We start from the raw sequence: 18,991 nt of genomic DNA, 5'->3' as shown, positions 1-18,991 counted from the left end.
TAAAAAATTAACTATTCGGGTAGTAAGGTTTTAGAGATTGTATTTCAAGAACACATTTGGACCGGATATAAATCCAGAATTCTTCACGTGAGGGAGACAACAGTTAAACAACACTGACTTTAACAGGCTTACGATGTTAATTCTTCGTTATTACCGGCCATTGCATTCGTAGTCCTCGAAGTTTTTCTTATTTCAGTGATCTAAGATAATATTTTATACGCGAACTAGTAATTTTTATTAAAAATTTTTGCCATAAAATCTTTTTATTAATGTCGTTTCATAAATTTTTCGCTCTCTTATTTCCAGAACACATCGCCACTGTGGGAAGACTTTGTTACCAAAGCTACGAAATTGCATCAATGTTTACGGTAAGTGTCTGTCCACTACTCCACATTGCTGTCCTATCTCTCAGCCTCTCTCTCTCTCAAATCTTTTGCGTTTCGCTGAAATTGTTTATACTGTGGATAATCAGTTTGAATGTTTAGATTATAAACAAACAAAAGATTCAATATTGAATGGCAGCATTAATGCAAATATCTCCTACTATAAATCTGCCAAGTGTACAAATTCACATGTATATATTAAATATGTATGTATTTGCTTTTTGAGCGTAGTAAATGAACTCGGAACGTCGAAGTAGTAATTTATGGCTGAAGTGGAAAAGTGTAATTCTCATTTGACCTAAATTGTTTAGATTATAACCCACTTTCGGTATATGTGTACGTATTTTAACTTATGAGAAGTCCTTACCTCTCGCTGAATACAGCAAAATCAATTTATGTCGGAGTATTATGCAACTCATTTTAAAATACCTGTGTTAAGAAGCCAATAAGGAAGGAAACCGAAGTGGAACACATTCAGAAGCACTAGCGCCGCAATACAACTTTCATGGCTAACACAAAATGATTAATGTTTTGTGAAGAATTTAACGTTAAAATTTAATATCCAAAATATAATCAATTAAGATCACTTTTAAGTGCTGTAGTGTCGGGTAATTGCCATTTCGTTGGGAAAAGGATCGTTTTATTTCGTGTTAAAAATTTTGCTTCGTTTATTTATATTTATACCCCTTGTGCTTTCACGAGGAAGATAGAGCCATGTGTAGAAGTTCACGCAAATGAGGACAGTTCTCTGACCGCCATTCACTTGGAAGTGGCCAGAAACGATGCTTTCACATATGTATGGCTCAAACAGCTAACGACTTCCGATCTCAGGCCAAGTGTCGTTTAGGTAGACAAAAAGCATCCGTTTGAAGGCGAACCAAAGTGCTTCCCCTGGATTGTGCGCTAGGACCACACATAAAAAACATACCCAATGAAATGATCAAAACAGCCTCGGATGAGAGACCCCCTTTCAATAACTACTACTGCAAAGCTCATGTAGAACCCCCTAGTGACTAATGTCGAGAGCATACTGAAGTTATATATGGAGAACTCTTCTCCAGCCTGCTGAATGGCAGTAATAGCATAACACCAGAAAATGGTGAATCCGAATCTCTAATTGATGGAGCAGACGTGCCACTGCTCGACCATAAAGTAGTTCGAATATCAATTACTGGTCTGAAGAACAACGAAGCGACGGGACCGTGAAAAGAAGATCGACACATACCACCTCCTCGTCGATTTCAAAGCTGCTTTTGTTTACGTATTTTCAACAATTATTTTAGACGATTTAAAGAAGTTGAAGTTTGGAGTACCGCTTAGAATTGACCAGTTCGAGTTAAGGATATTTATATGGTGATATAAATTCCAATTTACACCCAAAATTTTCCTTTTGTCTTATGTAGACTACGTACTTATCGATCTGCCTTCGTATTTTCGTCTATTATTCTACTAATGCTTGTCTAATTTTGTTACAATAATTAGTATTGAGTATTTATTTCGTTTTTTCTTATTAGCTGTGTTGTGGACAACATATGAGTTTAATCTCTTTTTTTTTTATTTTTATACGCTGAACTGTGTATATTAAGTGTGCTACATAATGAAACGTCAGAGACAGTATAAAATATGACGAGCTGAGTTGATTAGTCCTGCCCGTCGTCCTTCCGTCCGTCTGTTTGTACAAGGTGCTTTCCAAAGTAAACAGGACTTAAAAACAAAACACAGAACAAATGGTTTTTTCGGCAAAATCAATTTATTTTATTCAAAATAGTCTCCTTCTGCTTCAATACAGCATTTTGCATAGTCCAAAAGTATGTCGAACGTGTGTTTTAGCTCGTGGCCGGTATGGCTGCCAGTATGCTGGCGCAAGCCATTTGAATGGCCTCTACGTCTAGATAACGCATTCCTTTCACGGGCAAATTCGTTTTTCCGAAAGGGAAGAAGTCGCGCTATGCCATATCAGGTGAATACGGGGCGTGATTAATGGCTAAAATTTGATTTTTGGTCAAATAATCATCTTTAATGATGTCTTTCGAATCTTGAATTCTGTGCAATTTTAGGTCGTCAGTCAATTTGTGCAGAACAAACCGTGCACATACCTTTCGTAAGCCCAAATGTTCGGTCCAAGTGCAATAAATCCATGTTTTGGAGATGTTCAATTCCATTTCCATGAACTTCAATGCTGATTTCATCTCATTTTAGATGAATTCACCCGCAGTTTCGATGCAATTTCCAGCGATGACGAATTTTGATTGGCGATCACATGTGGATCGTCATTTGTGTCCTCACGACCACTTTAAAAACGTTGAAACCAATCGTGTACTTTGCTACGGGATGGGCAATCATGGCCATAAACTTGTTTCATCAATTGAAACGTTTCGGTAAAAGTTTTACCAATTTTAAAACAAAATTTAATGTTGGCTCTTTGTTCGAAGCTCATTTTCGCATCCATAACACAAACATACCGACACTTAAAACGCAATAACTTCACTTCCAATTAATGAAATTAATGAAAAGCAGATTCAAAAGCACCAGTCGAAATATAGATAGCCCATCAAGGGGCGCTAGATTCAAAAAGTCCTGTTTACTTAGGAACGCACCTTGTATATATGCGGATTAGTCCATCAGGTTTTGAGTAACGCTCTAAAATTTTGCACACTTCCGTTTCTCCCCAAGAAGCTGCTTATTTGTCGGAACCACCAATATCGGGTTGACCGATCAAAATAAAGTCCTTGTAAGGAAGACTTTTGTGACGAGATATCTGCACGAAACTTGGTACATATTATAGACCGAAGTAACGGTACAATATTCTAAGAAATTGTTGAGATTGGAACACTATAGCATATAGCTGTCATACAGACTGAACGATCAAAATCAAGCCTTTATAGGGAAACTATTTTTCTTAACGAGATATCTGCATGAAATTTGGATAGACTATTGACCGCAGTAACGGTACATTCTTCTAAGATATACCACAATATCATACAGCTGTCATACAAACGCAACCATCAAAATTAAGTTCTTGAATGGAAACTTATTTATCTGTGAAGGGGTTTTTTATTGCTTTTCTTTTAAAGTTAAAATATTAATTTTTATCGAAACAAAAGAGGCTAAACATTTGATGAAAAATTTAATTTTTTCAAATCAATTTTTTCTCATGAATACATCGCCTCAAATTGTAATAAACCACGCCCAGCAGATAAAAGCTTTATTTAAACTTGTGCCAATTTTTTAAAATTTTATTTGATTATATTTTTGCTACATTCAAAATGCTTTGACGGCCAACAACAAAGCGCAAATCGTTTCTGTGTAAAATCATCGTCACCACAAAACAATTTCACACAACAAATTATGATGAAAACGAAATGTTCGCATAAAAAAAGTAACAGCCAAAAGATTTGAGAACTCTCATAGCACAGGAATTTTCGTTGTATTATATGTGTTATCATATATACTGTTATATTATAATTCTGTACGTATGTATGTATATTTTCAAATTAAATTTAATGTTTTTTATCTCGATTTATTTGCAGTGCCGCCATTCAGGCAATCGCCGCGTATTTGGACGCGTTCCAAAAAATCGCAGACGCAGCAACAAATTCAAGAGGTAAGTTCAAATCCCCAACGCACATAAAAATCAACACAAAAACCAACCACACACACATATACATAAGCAGAGGCAAGTGTAAAATTGTTGTATAAGAAATTAGCGGCAAATAGCACGAAAGTTGTGTGCTACTTCTCGTGCATGAAAGCTTCCAACACTCACACACATGTGCTTGCTCACACATGTTGCTTTCTATTATGCAACAATGTTGCATAGCGTGTCCAACCGCGATACATGTTGCGGCATCATGCTGTTTATTGCCAGAATCGCAAATAAATAAACACCGCTAAGCTATTGACCACTCGCCGCGCTGCACGCCGCTTGCCTCTTGACCACGCTCTTACCACTCACTGTCACTTATTTGTAGCGTTTATTTGCTGCATTCAACATAGTGGTATTTATTTTCTTAGCGGCAAGCTGTTGAAATGTAATGTGAAGAAATCTCGTAGTTCCAAGAAACTATTATCCCGATACTGGATTCATTGTCAACATCGTAGATGCGGTTTTTTTTACACCCGGGCACAATATGCTGCCCAAAGGTTGCAGAGCTTGGTTTATGTCAATGTGCAAAGTGTTTGAATTGGGTATATTAAAACAGGGCGATTGAAAAGTCTCCGTAAATACATTCTATCATTTTTTGAAAATCGAAGCCCAGGATAGTCCATAAAAATTATATCATGCACATCCCAAACTACTGACGCCATAACATTGCGTTTTTTCACGCTTCGCAATTTACATCGAGATCTTAAATTGAATGCATACAAAATACAGCTTGTGCAAGAATTGAACCCGCTCAACCTTCTTAATGTGATCATCGGCCCATATTTATTCAAAAATGATGCCGGTGAGAACGTAACCGTTATTGCGCCATGATAACCGGCTAGTTGATGCTTGAAATTGAAGCTCGTGACCTCACCAACATTTGGTTTCAACAAGACGGCGCCACTTTCCACACATCGTGTGATATCACACCGTCAGACTTTTTGGACTATCTGAGACGTAAAACATTTAAAAGAGATAACCTTCAGAAAATATATGCCAAATAATGATCTTTCGAATGATAATACACACATTAGATTTGAAGTTTTCGAAGTTTCGAAATACATCACCCATACATTCAAAATAGATACTGGAAACTTATTACATTAGAACCAGAATACCCAAAGAATTAAGAGGATATAATGTTTTTTGAATCAGAACCAAATATCGACCGTTATTATAAGGTGTGTTTATAGTATAATCGAAGAGGTGTTCATAAGACTTCGTCGATCTGAATTTCATCAAATGTTTCGACGATTATATACAACTTTTCCTTATAGCAGCCCGAACATATTTGATCCAACTAAAAGAGCAAAAGTGTGTCATCCATTTGTGGGCGTCTCAAACTTTTTTTAGTCTTTATAGTGCGAATAATAAATGCATTTCCGAAAGAGGGAAAGTTCAGTGAATCTTATATCTTACCGTCAATTCTTACTATGCATTGCTCGATTTCTCCTATTCCATATCGATTACGTACATTAGAACTTAATAATCGGTCGAAAGCTTCTGATATAACTAAAAACCGAAAGAAAGCGTTATAGTCTTTAATAGTAATAGTCGTTTTACTGTTTCAGTTTATTTAGATATTTTCTTCATACATTGGAATCCTCTAACTTCCTTTGGCTGTGGCAAAGAAAGTCGCCCATATTAAACATTTCTTCCAAGTCAAATCATTCATTTGGCCCTTGAAATGTGTGTGTAATCGTGAGTTGACCCCTTCGGCAGACTTTATGCATTCCCTCCAATGGGTAAATGCGTATTTTGTATGTAATTAAATTTCACTAACGAGCCTTAACTGGTCTTACTGGTTGCCAGTCTGCTACATTTGCATTACAATTGTCCTTGTGCTCTTAATTATGTTAAATTCTCACATAAAGTCCAAGAAGACGACAAAACTACCCTTCGTGGCAGTCATCACTAAGCGTAAAATACTAAAAGCTTAAATATCGCCAACTCGTCAACAAATTTGTGGCGAACCCTTCGGATATTACTTACCACCCGTCTGCGCTATGAAAATGTAACAAATATTTCAAAATATCATAAAACCGACTCTCTTCATTGCGCATTCCTATGTAATAGTGTACGTAATATATACATACATATGTATAAACTTATGTAAAGTTTTGGTTTTCAAAAGCAAAATATTCTCCCTTTTTACGTAATTTCATATCCTTTTCACAAAGGGTGGATATTTGCCATCTAAACTGTTGGAAACGCACTTGAACGTGGGTCAAGTTGGTTGATGCTACGATATTATTTGTCAAAGTGTTAATTGTCCTACGGTTTGCCTGTGAAAGCTTTTCTGTTGCTTTCGGAAGCAATCTAAGTACGTAGTAGTCTAACTAACATGCTTATCAGCAATGTATTATACAGGGGTTGTCCGGAAAGTATTAGGACTGAGTTGATTTCAAAATATTTATTGAACCAATCGTACAATTTTTTAAAAACTTTCAAAATAGGCTCCTTCCGCGTCGATGCACAGCTGCCAGCGTGATTTCCAAGCATTGAAGACGTCACGGCATGCTGCTTTGATCCCCTCTGTCGTCTCAAAATGCTTGCCTTTCAGCGGCCTTTTCAGGCAAGGAAACAAAAAAAGTCCGGTGGGTCATATCTGGGCTGTAGGGGGCTGTGGAAGCGTTGGGATGCCGGTCTAGCTGTTCACAAAAAAGGCGGTGTGAGCCGGAGCGTTGTCGTGGTGCAACTTCCAATCTGTTGCGATCTCTTATCCAGCAGGAACAAATTCATGGTGGACGAAGATCCTATAAAGTAACGGGGTTTTCAAGAAGGGCGCTACAAAAGTTTTTCTAATAAAAGGCTTGGGATATCAATGAAATTCTTTATTCCTGTGAAAGTATGTTCGATGCCATTATGTCTGGAACTCGATTTCTTGCATGGCCACCACGGGCACGTTTGCAGAAGTCCATATGCTGTACCCAATTTTCGATGGATTTCAAGCATAAATTGGCCGATATATTATCGATACTCGTAAGAAGTGCATCAATTGTTGCTAACTTGTTGCCATAAACCATATATTTGACTTAATTCCACAGGAAATGATCTAACAGCGACAAATCGTACGACCGAGGCAGTCAATTGACTGGGCCATTTTGGGAGACGACGCGTTCACCAAACTTGATTTTCAATAAATCGATTGTGACATTCGCTTCGTGGCTTGTGCTGTCGTCTGGTTGGAACCACTTATTGTCCAAGTCCATATCAGCCAATTCGGGCGAAAAATATTCGGTTATCATTGAGCGGTAGCGATTCCCATTCACAATAACGTGCCATTCTTGATCATAACGGAAGAAATAGTTAGTTTTTCGGAATGCAATAGTGACTCATGGAGTACGTGTGGATTGCTGTCTGACGCATATTTTGCTTATTGACGAAGCCATTCAGCCAGAAATGAACCACATGGCTGAAGATGATTTTTCGAAAATCCGGATAATTTTCAATCATCAGTCAGTTCTTGCGTCAATTTGATCTTGTAAGGATGTAAGCCAGGATCCTCTCGCAAAATTCGCCACAACGATTGATGCGCTTGCGGCAGCAATATTATCGACACTATGGGAACTTCTTTGCCTCACGGGCATGGAAAAATTTTGTAATGTGCCTGTTGATTAAAATTTTTTGGCGTAAACACCACTTACGCGGTAACAGCCGTTTATACAATACTGCACCAGTCATTCTTGCTTTTCGCTGTTTGGCGACAATTGGAGATTCCAAGTGGAGCCAAGTCCTTCTCCACCTGGTCTTTCTAGCGGAGTGGAGGTCTACTTCTGACGGGTACTTCGTCGAATATAACCATAAATCTTTCTCTCGGAAATTCATAACGCCTACTCATCAGATGTTGTCATCGACCATGCCTCTGCTCCATATAGCAGGACGAAAATGATGCGTAACTTGTTTGGTCTTTGTTCGTCGAGAGAGCACTTTACTTCTCAATTGCCTACTCAGTCCGAAGTAGCACCTGTTGGCAAGAGTTATTCTGCGTTGGATTTCAAAGCTGACAGTCATCTGAGTCTGGTTTTTTTTCATTGGTAGTTTTTTTCACGTGACCCGTTCCAAACCCAGCGCTGGGTAGGGAATGTTTCGCCTTCTCACTTTAGCTAGGCTTCAAATGGACGTTTTTTGGCTACTAGGTCAAAGACTGAAAGTCGTCAATATATCGTTAATCGATAATCGTCGAATAATCGTTTCGCTCAGAGAACTACAACAAGTGTATACTGATTGAGTATATGTGTATGGACCTAACCAAGTTTCTACAGTTAAAAGTCTGCCAAGGATTAATCAAACCCTGTAATGTATCAGCTATAATCGGCACTTCCCAATTTTTACCACAGAATTTGTTATTTTTGCAACCACGTAATGCAAAATAGTTAAAAAAAATAATCTAATATTGCAAGAACTCGATAATTCTGGAGTTATTGTTCGTCGTCGGTTCAGAATTTGATTATAATTGTTTATAATTTCTCATGAGATTTTAACAAGTTTAGTTAGTTTTTACCACGGTTCGGCTCAAAGTAAGATTTGGAAATCTTTCAAAGTAACTCAAGTCCAATCCAATTGAACAATATGTTCGAGTCAAGTCCAATCCGAGTGCAACGATTCGACTAGCAATAATCCAGCACTTGGTTTTCTCAAAACTTTTGAAAATTAGATTTCACCGAAGTTCTCTTCAAAGTAAGGCTTAGATTATCTTTTGAAATTATTTTTGCTTAGGAAGTTCAAACAGTAAACAGGTACAACACTCGTTAATTAATTTATCGTTTGGAGTAATTGTTATTCCTTTCGCCACAACGACTTCCACTGGAATACTTCTTTTGATAATTTTTTAAATATATGTATTATAAACGTGTATGTGTATGTAAATTGCATCAGCCGGTTCATCGCTTGTCACCTTTTTTTTCTATTTCCTGCCGCAATTGTTGCGTTTGGCGTGTAATCGTCCCTGTCACAGTCGCTGTCGGTCTCGCCAATAGCCAGCAGCATTCGCTGTTGCGCTAGCCTGCAGTCTCTTGGCACCCCAAGCCGTGCCACACCTCACCAGAAATGCATGCCACCATCGTTCCGCACCGAGTGTCTGTCGTATTTTATTTTTATTTCTCCATTTAGTTGCAAGCGCGCAACGGTGCAATGCTGTTGGCCTCACCACCGTCATCGTCATCGTTAAATGGGGGCACTTGCAACGGTAAATGAAATACCAACAACAACTGCCAACCAACACATAATCACAAAGACATTATCTACTAATGTTGTTGTTGCTGCTAGTGCCAACTGTTGTGACGTGGTGTGGCAGTGGCAGGCGCAATGTCGGCCGGCGCACAAAGACCGGTTTTTGTCCGAATGTGGCATGCGCCAGCTTACTGCGTTAAGCTTAGTTGCAAAATAAAACACACACCTTTTTGGTCTAACTCATTTCGTATGCTCTTTGTTGTTGTTTTTTGCTGAACAGTTGGGCGTAATATTGCTTACTTATGCACAAGGTGCACGCGTATGTGCAGCATTAATGTTGCAACCAAACAAAATATGTACAAAAATGCCTAGACAATGTGGCGTGGCGGCGCTGCAGCCATACTTTAACTTTTTGTAGTTATTGTTCTGCAGACTCTTTCAGCAGCAAGTGGGTTTTGGTGACTGTGCAACATAATTTAATATTTTGTTTAAGAACTGCAGTGAAACAAAGTTGTAGAAGAACGACGAAAAATGCTTGAACTTGAAAAATTTCATATTTTTCTTCTGTGTTGGCAATGCTGTTATGAGTTTCCCTTCTCTCTATCAAATACATAGATATTCATATTTTAGATACAAGCATACATATTACATATACCGGTGAAAGAAGGCGACATATGTACATACATATTTGTGGTATTCTTATTCTTATTCAGCCTCACATTTATCAATCATCTTTCATACCTCCACTTTGGCCAGCAAGCTTTCAAATTTAATAGATACATCCACTTCACATAGTTGTAACCGGTTAATCCAGTTACACACGATATTTGCATATAAATGTTGTACAGAGTGGTGCTTTGCTTATCAACTTTTGCTTGCAACATCGTGAGAGTAGGGATTTAACGGAAAGTATGTCAATATTTTATTACTCAGCATTTTCCCCAGGTGCAACCAGTCATGTATCAATTGCTCTGCTCTACTTCCGGCCTTCAGTTTCATGATTGGGCACTTCCGCTGCGTGAATGCAGCATTTTTTTATATCATACCATTATAGACACATACATATACATATATACATACATACATTAAAATTCATATGGGTTTTAAATTCATCGCTTGAAGATTCTCTGATATTCTTGGATATATAAAACTGATATACGAGGTGTGTTCAAAAAGTATCGCGAATTTTGAATTTTTTGTGGCGTTATGTTGGTACTCATGTCTCTCACTTAAGCCGACAAGCTCACCCTTCTTAAATATTCATTTAATTGTTGATAACTGCTTTGCTTGCACGTGTTTTTGATCGTCTACGATTTTTACCTATTTAAAGAAATGGATCAAAGAACCTGTATCAAATTTTGTGTGAAAAACGAAATTAAGTGCGCGGATGCATTCCGAATGTTGACTGTGGCATACGGAGAAGCTACCTTGGACCGATGCAACGTTTATCGGTGGTACAAAATGTTCTCAGAAGGCCGAGAAGATTTGCTAGCCCACTAACGATACCGCAGCCCGTATTCCCCAGWTCTGGCCCCCTGTGACTTTTTCTTGTTCCCTAAACTGAAGAGGCCCATGAAAGGACGACGTTACGCTTCTCTTGACGAGATAAAGACGGMATCGAAGGAGGAGCTRAARAARAWAAAAAAAAAAAAAATGATTTTTTGAAGTGCTTCGAAGATTGGACAAAATAGATATTCATGAATAAATAAATAATTTTTGAAAAAAACACAAAATTCGCGATACTTTTTGAACACACCTCGTATAATAATGTTCAACCAATTAATAACAACTTTTATTCATTAGAAAAACTGTTCCTTATAAATGGATAAGGTTTTTTGTCACTTTGATGTCATGACAAAGTCACCGTTTTTAGTTGAGATAGTAAACAGATATATAATTAAACAAATATGGGAGAGCTAAGTTTGGATGTAACCGAACATATATTATTTTTGCAACTTGCAGAAATCAACACCGACACCGCTTACGCGGTTTTAGCTGAGCACTAAATTCCTATTGGCACTCGATAGAAGAAACTGTAGGAACATGATGGGGAATACGAGCTGAACACTGTCTGGTGGCGACACACGCACGTAGAATAAGGCTCACAGAACGAGAAGACTGCAGGAAATGTCTAAAGAAGGCCGCCAGAGAAATAATGGCGCGTCTCTTGTACACCTGTCCCGCATTGGCAGGACTACGCCATAAGCATCTGGGGTCCCCACTTTACGATGCACAGAAGAATGTATCGATAGTGAGGCCGCATAGTCTGTTAAAATTCGCATCAAGCGCAGGCATCCTAAAGGATGACTACTGCTCATGGACCTAGCAACTGAACTCCATCTGGTATCCCAAAGCACTAAAACTGGTTTATGCATCGCTTATTGACCTACCACGTTATCCTAACTTATTGTCGAGTTTACATCAGCGCGCCAATCGTTCTAGCTTGTCGCGGTCTCACGCCAATTTGGGATTCCATGTGTAGCCAGATCCTTCTGTGAGTGAAGGTCTTCTTCTTCATCTGCTTCCCCCGCGGGTACAGCGTTGAATACTCTCCGAGCTGGAGTGTTTTCCTCCATTCGGACGACATAACCTAGCCAGCGTAGCCGCCGTCTCTTAATTCGCTGAACTTACGGCGCGGGTGTTGAGGCCGGTGGCTTCAATTTTTCACACAGTATGCTCGATAAAACCTTATTTGCGATGTTGAGGAGATTTATCCCACGGTAGTGGCCGCAGATTCTGGGATCTCCCTTCTTGTGAATTGGGCAGAGCACACATAAATTCCAATTGTCACGCATGCTTTTGTCCGAGCATATTCTACAATGAAGCTAATGCATGGTCATTATCAGTTCTTCGAAACCTCATTTGAATAGCTGAGCCGGCAATCCATCGGCCCGCGCCGCTTTCTTCTTCTTCAGACGGGTAATTGCTATTCGAACTTCTTCATGGTCGGACCATCGGACGTCTCCTCTATCGCCATCAGTCACTAGATCACCTCTAGGGGTTCTTCAAACTTCTGTTAGTCGCCGCACCTTTTCGTAGAATTTTTGAGCATTATCGCTCTCGACCCATTTGTCAAGCTAAAGGAGTGTTAAGTGTTACAAACAGCGTGACAAAATTCATATACCCTGTTCTGTGTATAAAAATTGACATAATTCGAATTTTATGCTCTACATAGTTGTCATCGACGTCGATACATAGTAATGCGTATAGCGCTCTTTCAACTTTTCGTTGATTTATTTTCCACTTTTATACTAAGAGTAATTTGCTTAAAAATAAGTAGGCGGAACGATATGTACTTAGCCCACAAAAGTAGTACGAAAAATTTAGAAAAATTCGTAACCTCTCTAGCCGTTAAGACAATCGACGGCTTCTTATATGGTGTAGACCACTTGATCTATAATTCGTCGATGGTCACAAAAAAGCGTAGAAACTTAACGTGTGATTTTCTTCGTGCCGCGTAAACTCTCGCTTCTATACCCAATCAAAACAAAACTATGACTCCGATTCGGCTAAAACCTGCAGTCGTCGTATACGAGAATATACTACACTGTTGTAATTTTTTCTTGCTAGAAGAGGTACATACACATATACCACAACATCTCCCCGCTTGTGTAAAAAAAGTTCAAAAACGCAAAGACAGCACTGCCTGATTTTCATAGAAACATTTAAACATACATTTTTTTTCGCACTTGCAGGAGCTTCCAAAGAAATCGGCACCGCTTTGACGCGGGTCTGTCTACGCCACAAAGCAGTCGAATCACGTCTGAAGACTTTCACAACAGCAATAATGGACTGCCTTGTACAGCCATTGCAAGTAAGTGCCAACACCCTCCATGTCCCTCTCTCTTTTCTCAATATCGCGTATATTAATTAATTATATCACTTTCTACGCAGGAAAAACTAGAAGACTGGAAGCGCACAGTGATCACCATTGACAAGGAACATGCCAAAGAGTATAAGCGCTGTCGCACCGAACTGAAAAAGCGATCCAGCGACACGTTACGACTGCAGAAGAAAGCACGTAAAGGTCAATCGGATACTATACAGTCGCTTATGGACTCGCATAAGCAGGATGTAACATTGCGACGCGCCGAATTGGAGGAGGTCGAAAAGAAATCCTTACGTTCAGCTATGATCGAGGAGCGTTTACGATATTGTACGTTTGTACATATGTTACAGCCAGTCGTGAAGGAAGAGTGTGAAGTCATGTCAGAGCTGGGGCATTTGCAGGTGAGTAAGCGGACAAAGCACAAACGTGTTACTTGGATATTAACTGAATTATGTTTTTTTTTTTTTACTCTAGGAAGCAATGGATTCAATCGCCCTCGTTACGAAAGAGCCCAGCGTGCTGCCACAAGCATCCGAGGAACTTATACATGACACCAAAGCCACAATGTCGCTATATCCCGAATCGCCGGGTGGCGGTTCGAGCTCACAAGGTGGTTGCTCGAATTCGTTGGGCTCACGCAAAAGTTCCGTTTGTTCTATTAGCTCTATGAACAGCAGCGGCTCAAGCAACTCACCGGGACATCATCACTATCCACGTTCGCTATCGCAGGTGAGTGTTGGTCGGCTAGCTAAGCTTAAGCTTAAAAGCTGCGAGTGCGAACTCTGTGTGCAGCTCTGCTTGAAGTCAATGTGTTGCGCTTTAGTTCTTTAAGCACATAAGTTTTATGCTTTATATGTCAAATGTTATATAATTTTTAATTACTTGTTATTTTGACGCATTATTTGTTTATTTTATGTTGTGTGTTTCTGTTTTTTTCATACTCATCTTATTTATAGTTAATTTCGCCTGCAATACGCTTGAAACCTGGTGAATCCAGTGATAGTGGCTTTTGCTCATCGCCAGCGCTAACCACACAGGTTTTTATTATTTTCTTAATATTATTGAAATTAATTTCTATATTTGTTAACTCATGCTTTTGTTGTAATATATACTGTTATTGACATTTTAATAAGATAAATAAGGTATATAGTTTGTAACACCCAGTAGAAAATGATGAAATATATTTATAAATGATTAGCATGACGAGCTGAGTCGATTTAGTCATGTCCATTCGTCCGACTGTCCTTCTGCCCGTATATACGCGAACGACTAGTTCAGAACCGCCGATATCGAAACACTTAATCTGTCATACATATATGTATAAAGGTATACAAAAATATCAGTCCTTATATGGAAAACTTTTTTATTTGACAAGATATCTTCCCGAAATATTATTTTATATATCTTCACGAAATTTGACAAGTATTATTTTCCAAGTCAACGGTAGAATCTCTGAAGAAACGATTTAGATCGAACCACCACAACATATATCTGCCATACAAACAGATCGATTAAAATCCAATCCTTGTATAGACAACTTTTTTATTTGACAAGATATCTTCCCGAAATTTGACAAGTATTACATTCCAAGTCAACGGTACAATCTCTAAAGAAACGATTTAGATCGAACCACCCCAGCATATAGCTGCCATACAAACAGACCTTGTATGAGATATTTTATATTTGTAAGGGCTATTATAGTTTCGGTGCAACCGTACATTTATTCTTGTAGGCTATAAATTTTGTATGAAAATTGTTTTCCTTTGTTTACACTAACGTAACTTTCCCTTGTAAGGCTACTACTGCCACTAGTCAGTCACATGCTGTTTCCACTTGGCCACCACATTCCCAAGATGCCGTGCCAGTGTTGCCACCTGCCTCCGATCGTCCACACACAATCTCAACTGCCTACGAAAAGGGACATCAGCGGCCACCACTAACCGTTTACACGTTCCAGAATCCGGAGACTATACTGGAGGGTAGCGGCGGCAGCGGCAGCGGCAGCATACCGGGTACGCCAAACGGCACCAATGGCGGTGCTGGGTCCGGCGCTAATACACCATCTACACAAAAGTCGCCAGCCGGTGCATTGAGTCGCCCACCGTTGCCAGTGGTAGGTTACCATATATATATTATATACATATATACTAATAACTACATATTTATGTATACACATGTATGTGAATTTTCTTTTTTCTCTGTGTTTATATTTGCGGTAAATGAATTCTTGTTGTTAATTTAATTGTATTATTATACTATGACATCAGAAACCAACACGTGTGGTAAGTTTAGGCTGCACTTTTCTTCCAATTTAACATCCTAAACGAAACCACAATTCGATTTTCATCATTCTCAATCCAATCAGTCAAAACATATAGTTATATATATATATATATAATATGTCGTGTAGCTTGCATGTGCAGATTCGCTAGCTCCTTTTAAGTCTGTCCAAAAAGTATTCCTTTTAAGATCATGTTATGTATATAAAAATTATTTTAGTTTTAAAGAAGCATTCAACCGATCGATATTGTATTTTATTTTGTCTACGATAATTGTTGTTGTTGTAGCTTTACACCGTCAAAATGCTCAATTTATTTGAGAAGGAAGAGTTTTCGAGTTATTGTTGTTATATCGTAAAAGTTCTTACAAGGCATTATTCAATAACTTTTGCAAGATTGGGGTGGAAACCTCTCAGCATTCTCGCCTTGGTGAACCAGAAGACATAGCCCAAACTGACATAGCCTCTTAACAAATTTGCGCTTTTCCGATTTGTGAGGGTCTCATGATCAGTTATGTAGAGCTACTTTAGCCGGCAATTTACACTGCACAAAGCAGAAGGCCAAAAGACTGCGCACCACTTATTTTCACTGAGGAGGAGGTTCAGAGTGCCATCAACAAGGCAAAATTGTACAAATCCAATGGCCCTGATGGTATTAAGCTACCTTACCGAGGAAGTAAGCTACCTCACGAAGATCCTCAATCTGTCCCTGACCACTCTTCAATTGCCCGATATGCGGTAAATCGGAAGAGTGGTCCCAATTTTGAGACCTGGGAAACCCGCGAACAAAGAAAAGTCCTATCGTCCGTTAACTCACCTTTACCAAGTAGTGAAGACGCTGGAGGCTTTGCCACTCCCGACCTTCACACACAATTTGAACCTAGCAAACCGAAAAGTGCATTGTTCCACCACAGCAATTAGCGTCATAAACGCCCATGATAGTTCATGGCCTTGAGGAGATCGCTCTCTCCAGGACTACCTGACCGAACGTCAATCATCCGTACTACTTCGAGGTAAAGACTCAAAACTGAGAAGAATTAAACAGGGCCTCCGCAGGGTGGTGTCCTCTCTCAGTTAATGTTTAACTTCTACATCTCGAAACTTCCGCAACAACCAGAGGGAGTTTCTATCACCTCGTACGCTGATGATTGCACGATAAATGACGTCGGGCAATAGAATCGACTCTCACTTTCCCCCCTAAATCCACAGCGACCATATTCACAAACTGGACGAAGAAGTATGGACTTGACCCTAATATTGCAGTCGATGGCGTTAGGATACCGACTGTCAATAACCCTAAAATTTTAGGTGTCTTTCGACAGTCTGTGCTCCTTCACTCTTCATATGACCGCGATGTGTATTCAGAATATACATATCAAACATATGTAATGAGTCCCTGCATTACACTAGCCACCCCTTTGTATGCCCTGCTAACCATTCACATCTGACATCCGACCCCGTCGAAACAACACGTTTCTTGGTCTAGTGGGGATTAGGTACCCGTTACAAGCACAACATAAACAGTTTTTACGAAAGCAATTCTCGTGATAATCGTTGATCTGGTCCTCCACTGACTGTTACATATATAAATTTTACTATCGATCTGTTGGAATGCTCAACTCATCCTTCAAAAATTCCCTTAATTTCATTTAATTTTCACTCACTAATTAACTCAATCGTTTTTTACAGCGCTGCTCTTCGTTAGAACGACCGCTTTCGGCCAACAATAATCGCAGCACCAACAATCTCTTACAGCGTCAATGCCCCTCACCCATACCGGCGCACATAACAAAAGGTGAGTAAACGCATTTCCACCACACTTCGAGAGCATCTCGAGTGCTCATTGTGTCTCTCTAATTTGTCTACCGTCAATGTCTTTGCTAATTACCCGAGTTAGCCGAGTTCACTAATTTACCCTGTTTTTGTGCTCTCTATTCCCTTCTCTTATGCCTAACATATCCTATGTACAAAAAATAATGAAACACACAYACATACACACACGCTACGCGGCCGCCGCCCAACGCACGCTCGCTCGCTCGCTTTCAATGTGCCGAATAAAAAACAAAAACAAAAAACAACAACAAAACACAATAAACGAATTAACAAAATGCTGCAAGCAGAGCTATCAGCGCATCATGCACAACAACAACACATGCAGCAGCAACAGCAACTGCAACAACATCTGCAGACAACATCGCCGCCACCTACTTACGTCAATATGTCTGAGTTGGCCAACATGGCGGCAGCAAAAATTACTAACCAACAACAACAACAGCAGCAACAACGGCCAGTCGCCAACCTGCAACAACAACACTCGATCGACTCTATATCCTCACAGTTTTCCAACGATTCGACTGCATCGGGCTATCAGCAGTCACAACAACAACAATCGCAGCACCAGTCAGGTGTTATGGTTAGTGGTAACAACAGCAGCAGCGGCAGCAAAACACGTTCACATTCCGTTTCCTCTTCGTCTGCCTCCTCGAATACACCCTCTCTGCATTCGCATCCCTCCATAGAATCCGGCACGATAGCCACACCACTTGTTGGCCAAACACCGACACCGTCGAGTGGCAGCTCAACACCACAAAACCACTATTCACCACTGCTGACCAATTCGCCATCATCCACGGCGGCTGGTACACCAAGTGGCGGCAGCGTGACGAGCGGCATGTTGAGCGGTTTCGTATACAATGTCAATTCACCGACACCGCCACAAAGTGGCACTGCTTCAGTCGATAGTGATGTGCTGAAGATCACCGAAACCGATGGAGCCGGTCAACAACCCACCATTGTACCCGCACAAGAAATAAATACACAGCAACAACAAACAAGTAATACTACCAATAACAATGCTATGAATAGTGCTACATGCATAGAGTCCCAAATCACACCCACCGAAACGTCCGATCAAACTTATTCAAATGCCACCGATTCAAATGCGACAACAAACGATACAGAATCTCCAACTATTGTAGAGAATGATGAACGTTCACGCGCCTCGGTGTTGCAGAAAGCTTCGATGTTTGAGAAGCAGGCGGCAGCCGCAGCCGCAGCCGCTTCCACCGCTGCGGTCACACCGGCACGCTCTACGGTCGAGGCCATATATGGTACGCGCCGGACTCCGGATGAGGTTTATCGCACGGCAAACACCAGTGCCGCTGGCAATCATTATCAACAGCTGTCGCCACATCAACAGCAACAACAGCAGCAGCAGCACGTGGAGCAGCAAGAAGTGGGTGAGTAGGCATATAGCGTGTTTGAGCTTACCGAGCGTCTGTTTCTGGGCGCAAATGAACATGAATTACTCTCACTGTTTGTACTCGTAAACACCACCTCAAGTGTACTCGTGCCTTCCAGCCAACCAACATTACACCACATGCAACTTTGATTATGTACAAAGTCCCCCGCCTCCCCATTTTAGCGCAATCAAGCACTTTTGTTTACACAATTTGCAATCCCATGCAAAGTCTCACTCCCAACCCTCAACTATATTTGTATTAATCACCTGTTTTGTCAAATTTATTTATTATTTATTTGTCCCGTGAGCACAAGGGTTAAGCTTCGAGGTCGAATGGCGGAAGGTCGTAGTTGTATTAGAGTTAAAAACAACTACTGCATGATGTTTTTTAATCTTATTTAAAAAAAATTTTTTATAAATTTTGAAATACAAATTGTTTTTT

General features: G+C 39.9%; 1 protein-coding gene across 16 annotated transcripts in view; it reads left to right on the top strand.

Annotated features, from left to right (window-relative positions):
- LOC108971223 (AF4/FMR2 family member 4) overlaps positions 1–18,991 on the top strand; it is a 118,426-nt gene that overhangs the window by 69,768 nt on the left and 29,667 nt on the right. For 12 of the 16 annotated variants that reach the window (XM_018937137.1, XM_018937132.1, XM_018937149.1 and 9 more), the window contains exons 2-10: positions 307–368; positions 3,914–3,987; positions 12,897–13,015; positions 13,096–13,431; positions 13,505–13,759; positions 13,987–14,067; positions 14,826–15,143; positions 16,998–17,103; positions 17,429–18,547. In XM_018937137.1, the coding sequence (XP_018792682.1) occupies positions 307–368; positions 3,914–3,987; positions 12,897–13,015; positions 13,096–13,431; positions 13,505–13,759; positions 13,987–14,067; positions 14,826–15,143; positions 16,998–17,103; positions 17,429–18,547 (2,470 nt within the window). The remainder of the gene's footprint in view (positions 1–306; positions 369–3,913; positions 3,988–12,896; positions 13,016–13,095; positions 13,432–13,504; positions 13,760–13,986; positions 14,068–14,825; positions 15,144–16,997; positions 17,104–17,428; positions 18,548–18,991) is intronic. The other 4 variants (XM_018937147.1, XM_018937145.1, XM_018937133.1 and 1 more) reach the window with 3 other exon arrangements.

Source organism: Bactrocera latifrons, unplaced genomic scaffold (assembly GCF_001853355.1).
Source record: "Bactrocera latifrons isolate USDA-ARS-PBARC rearing strain unplaced genomic scaffold, ASM185335v1 scaffold_33, whole genome shotgun sequence".
In the NCBI taxonomy this organism is placed as follows: domain Eukaryota; kingdom Metazoa; phylum Arthropoda; class Insecta; order Diptera; family Tephritidae; genus Bactrocera; species Bactrocera latifrons.
This window is presented reverse-complemented; position numbering and strand designations above follow the sequence as displayed.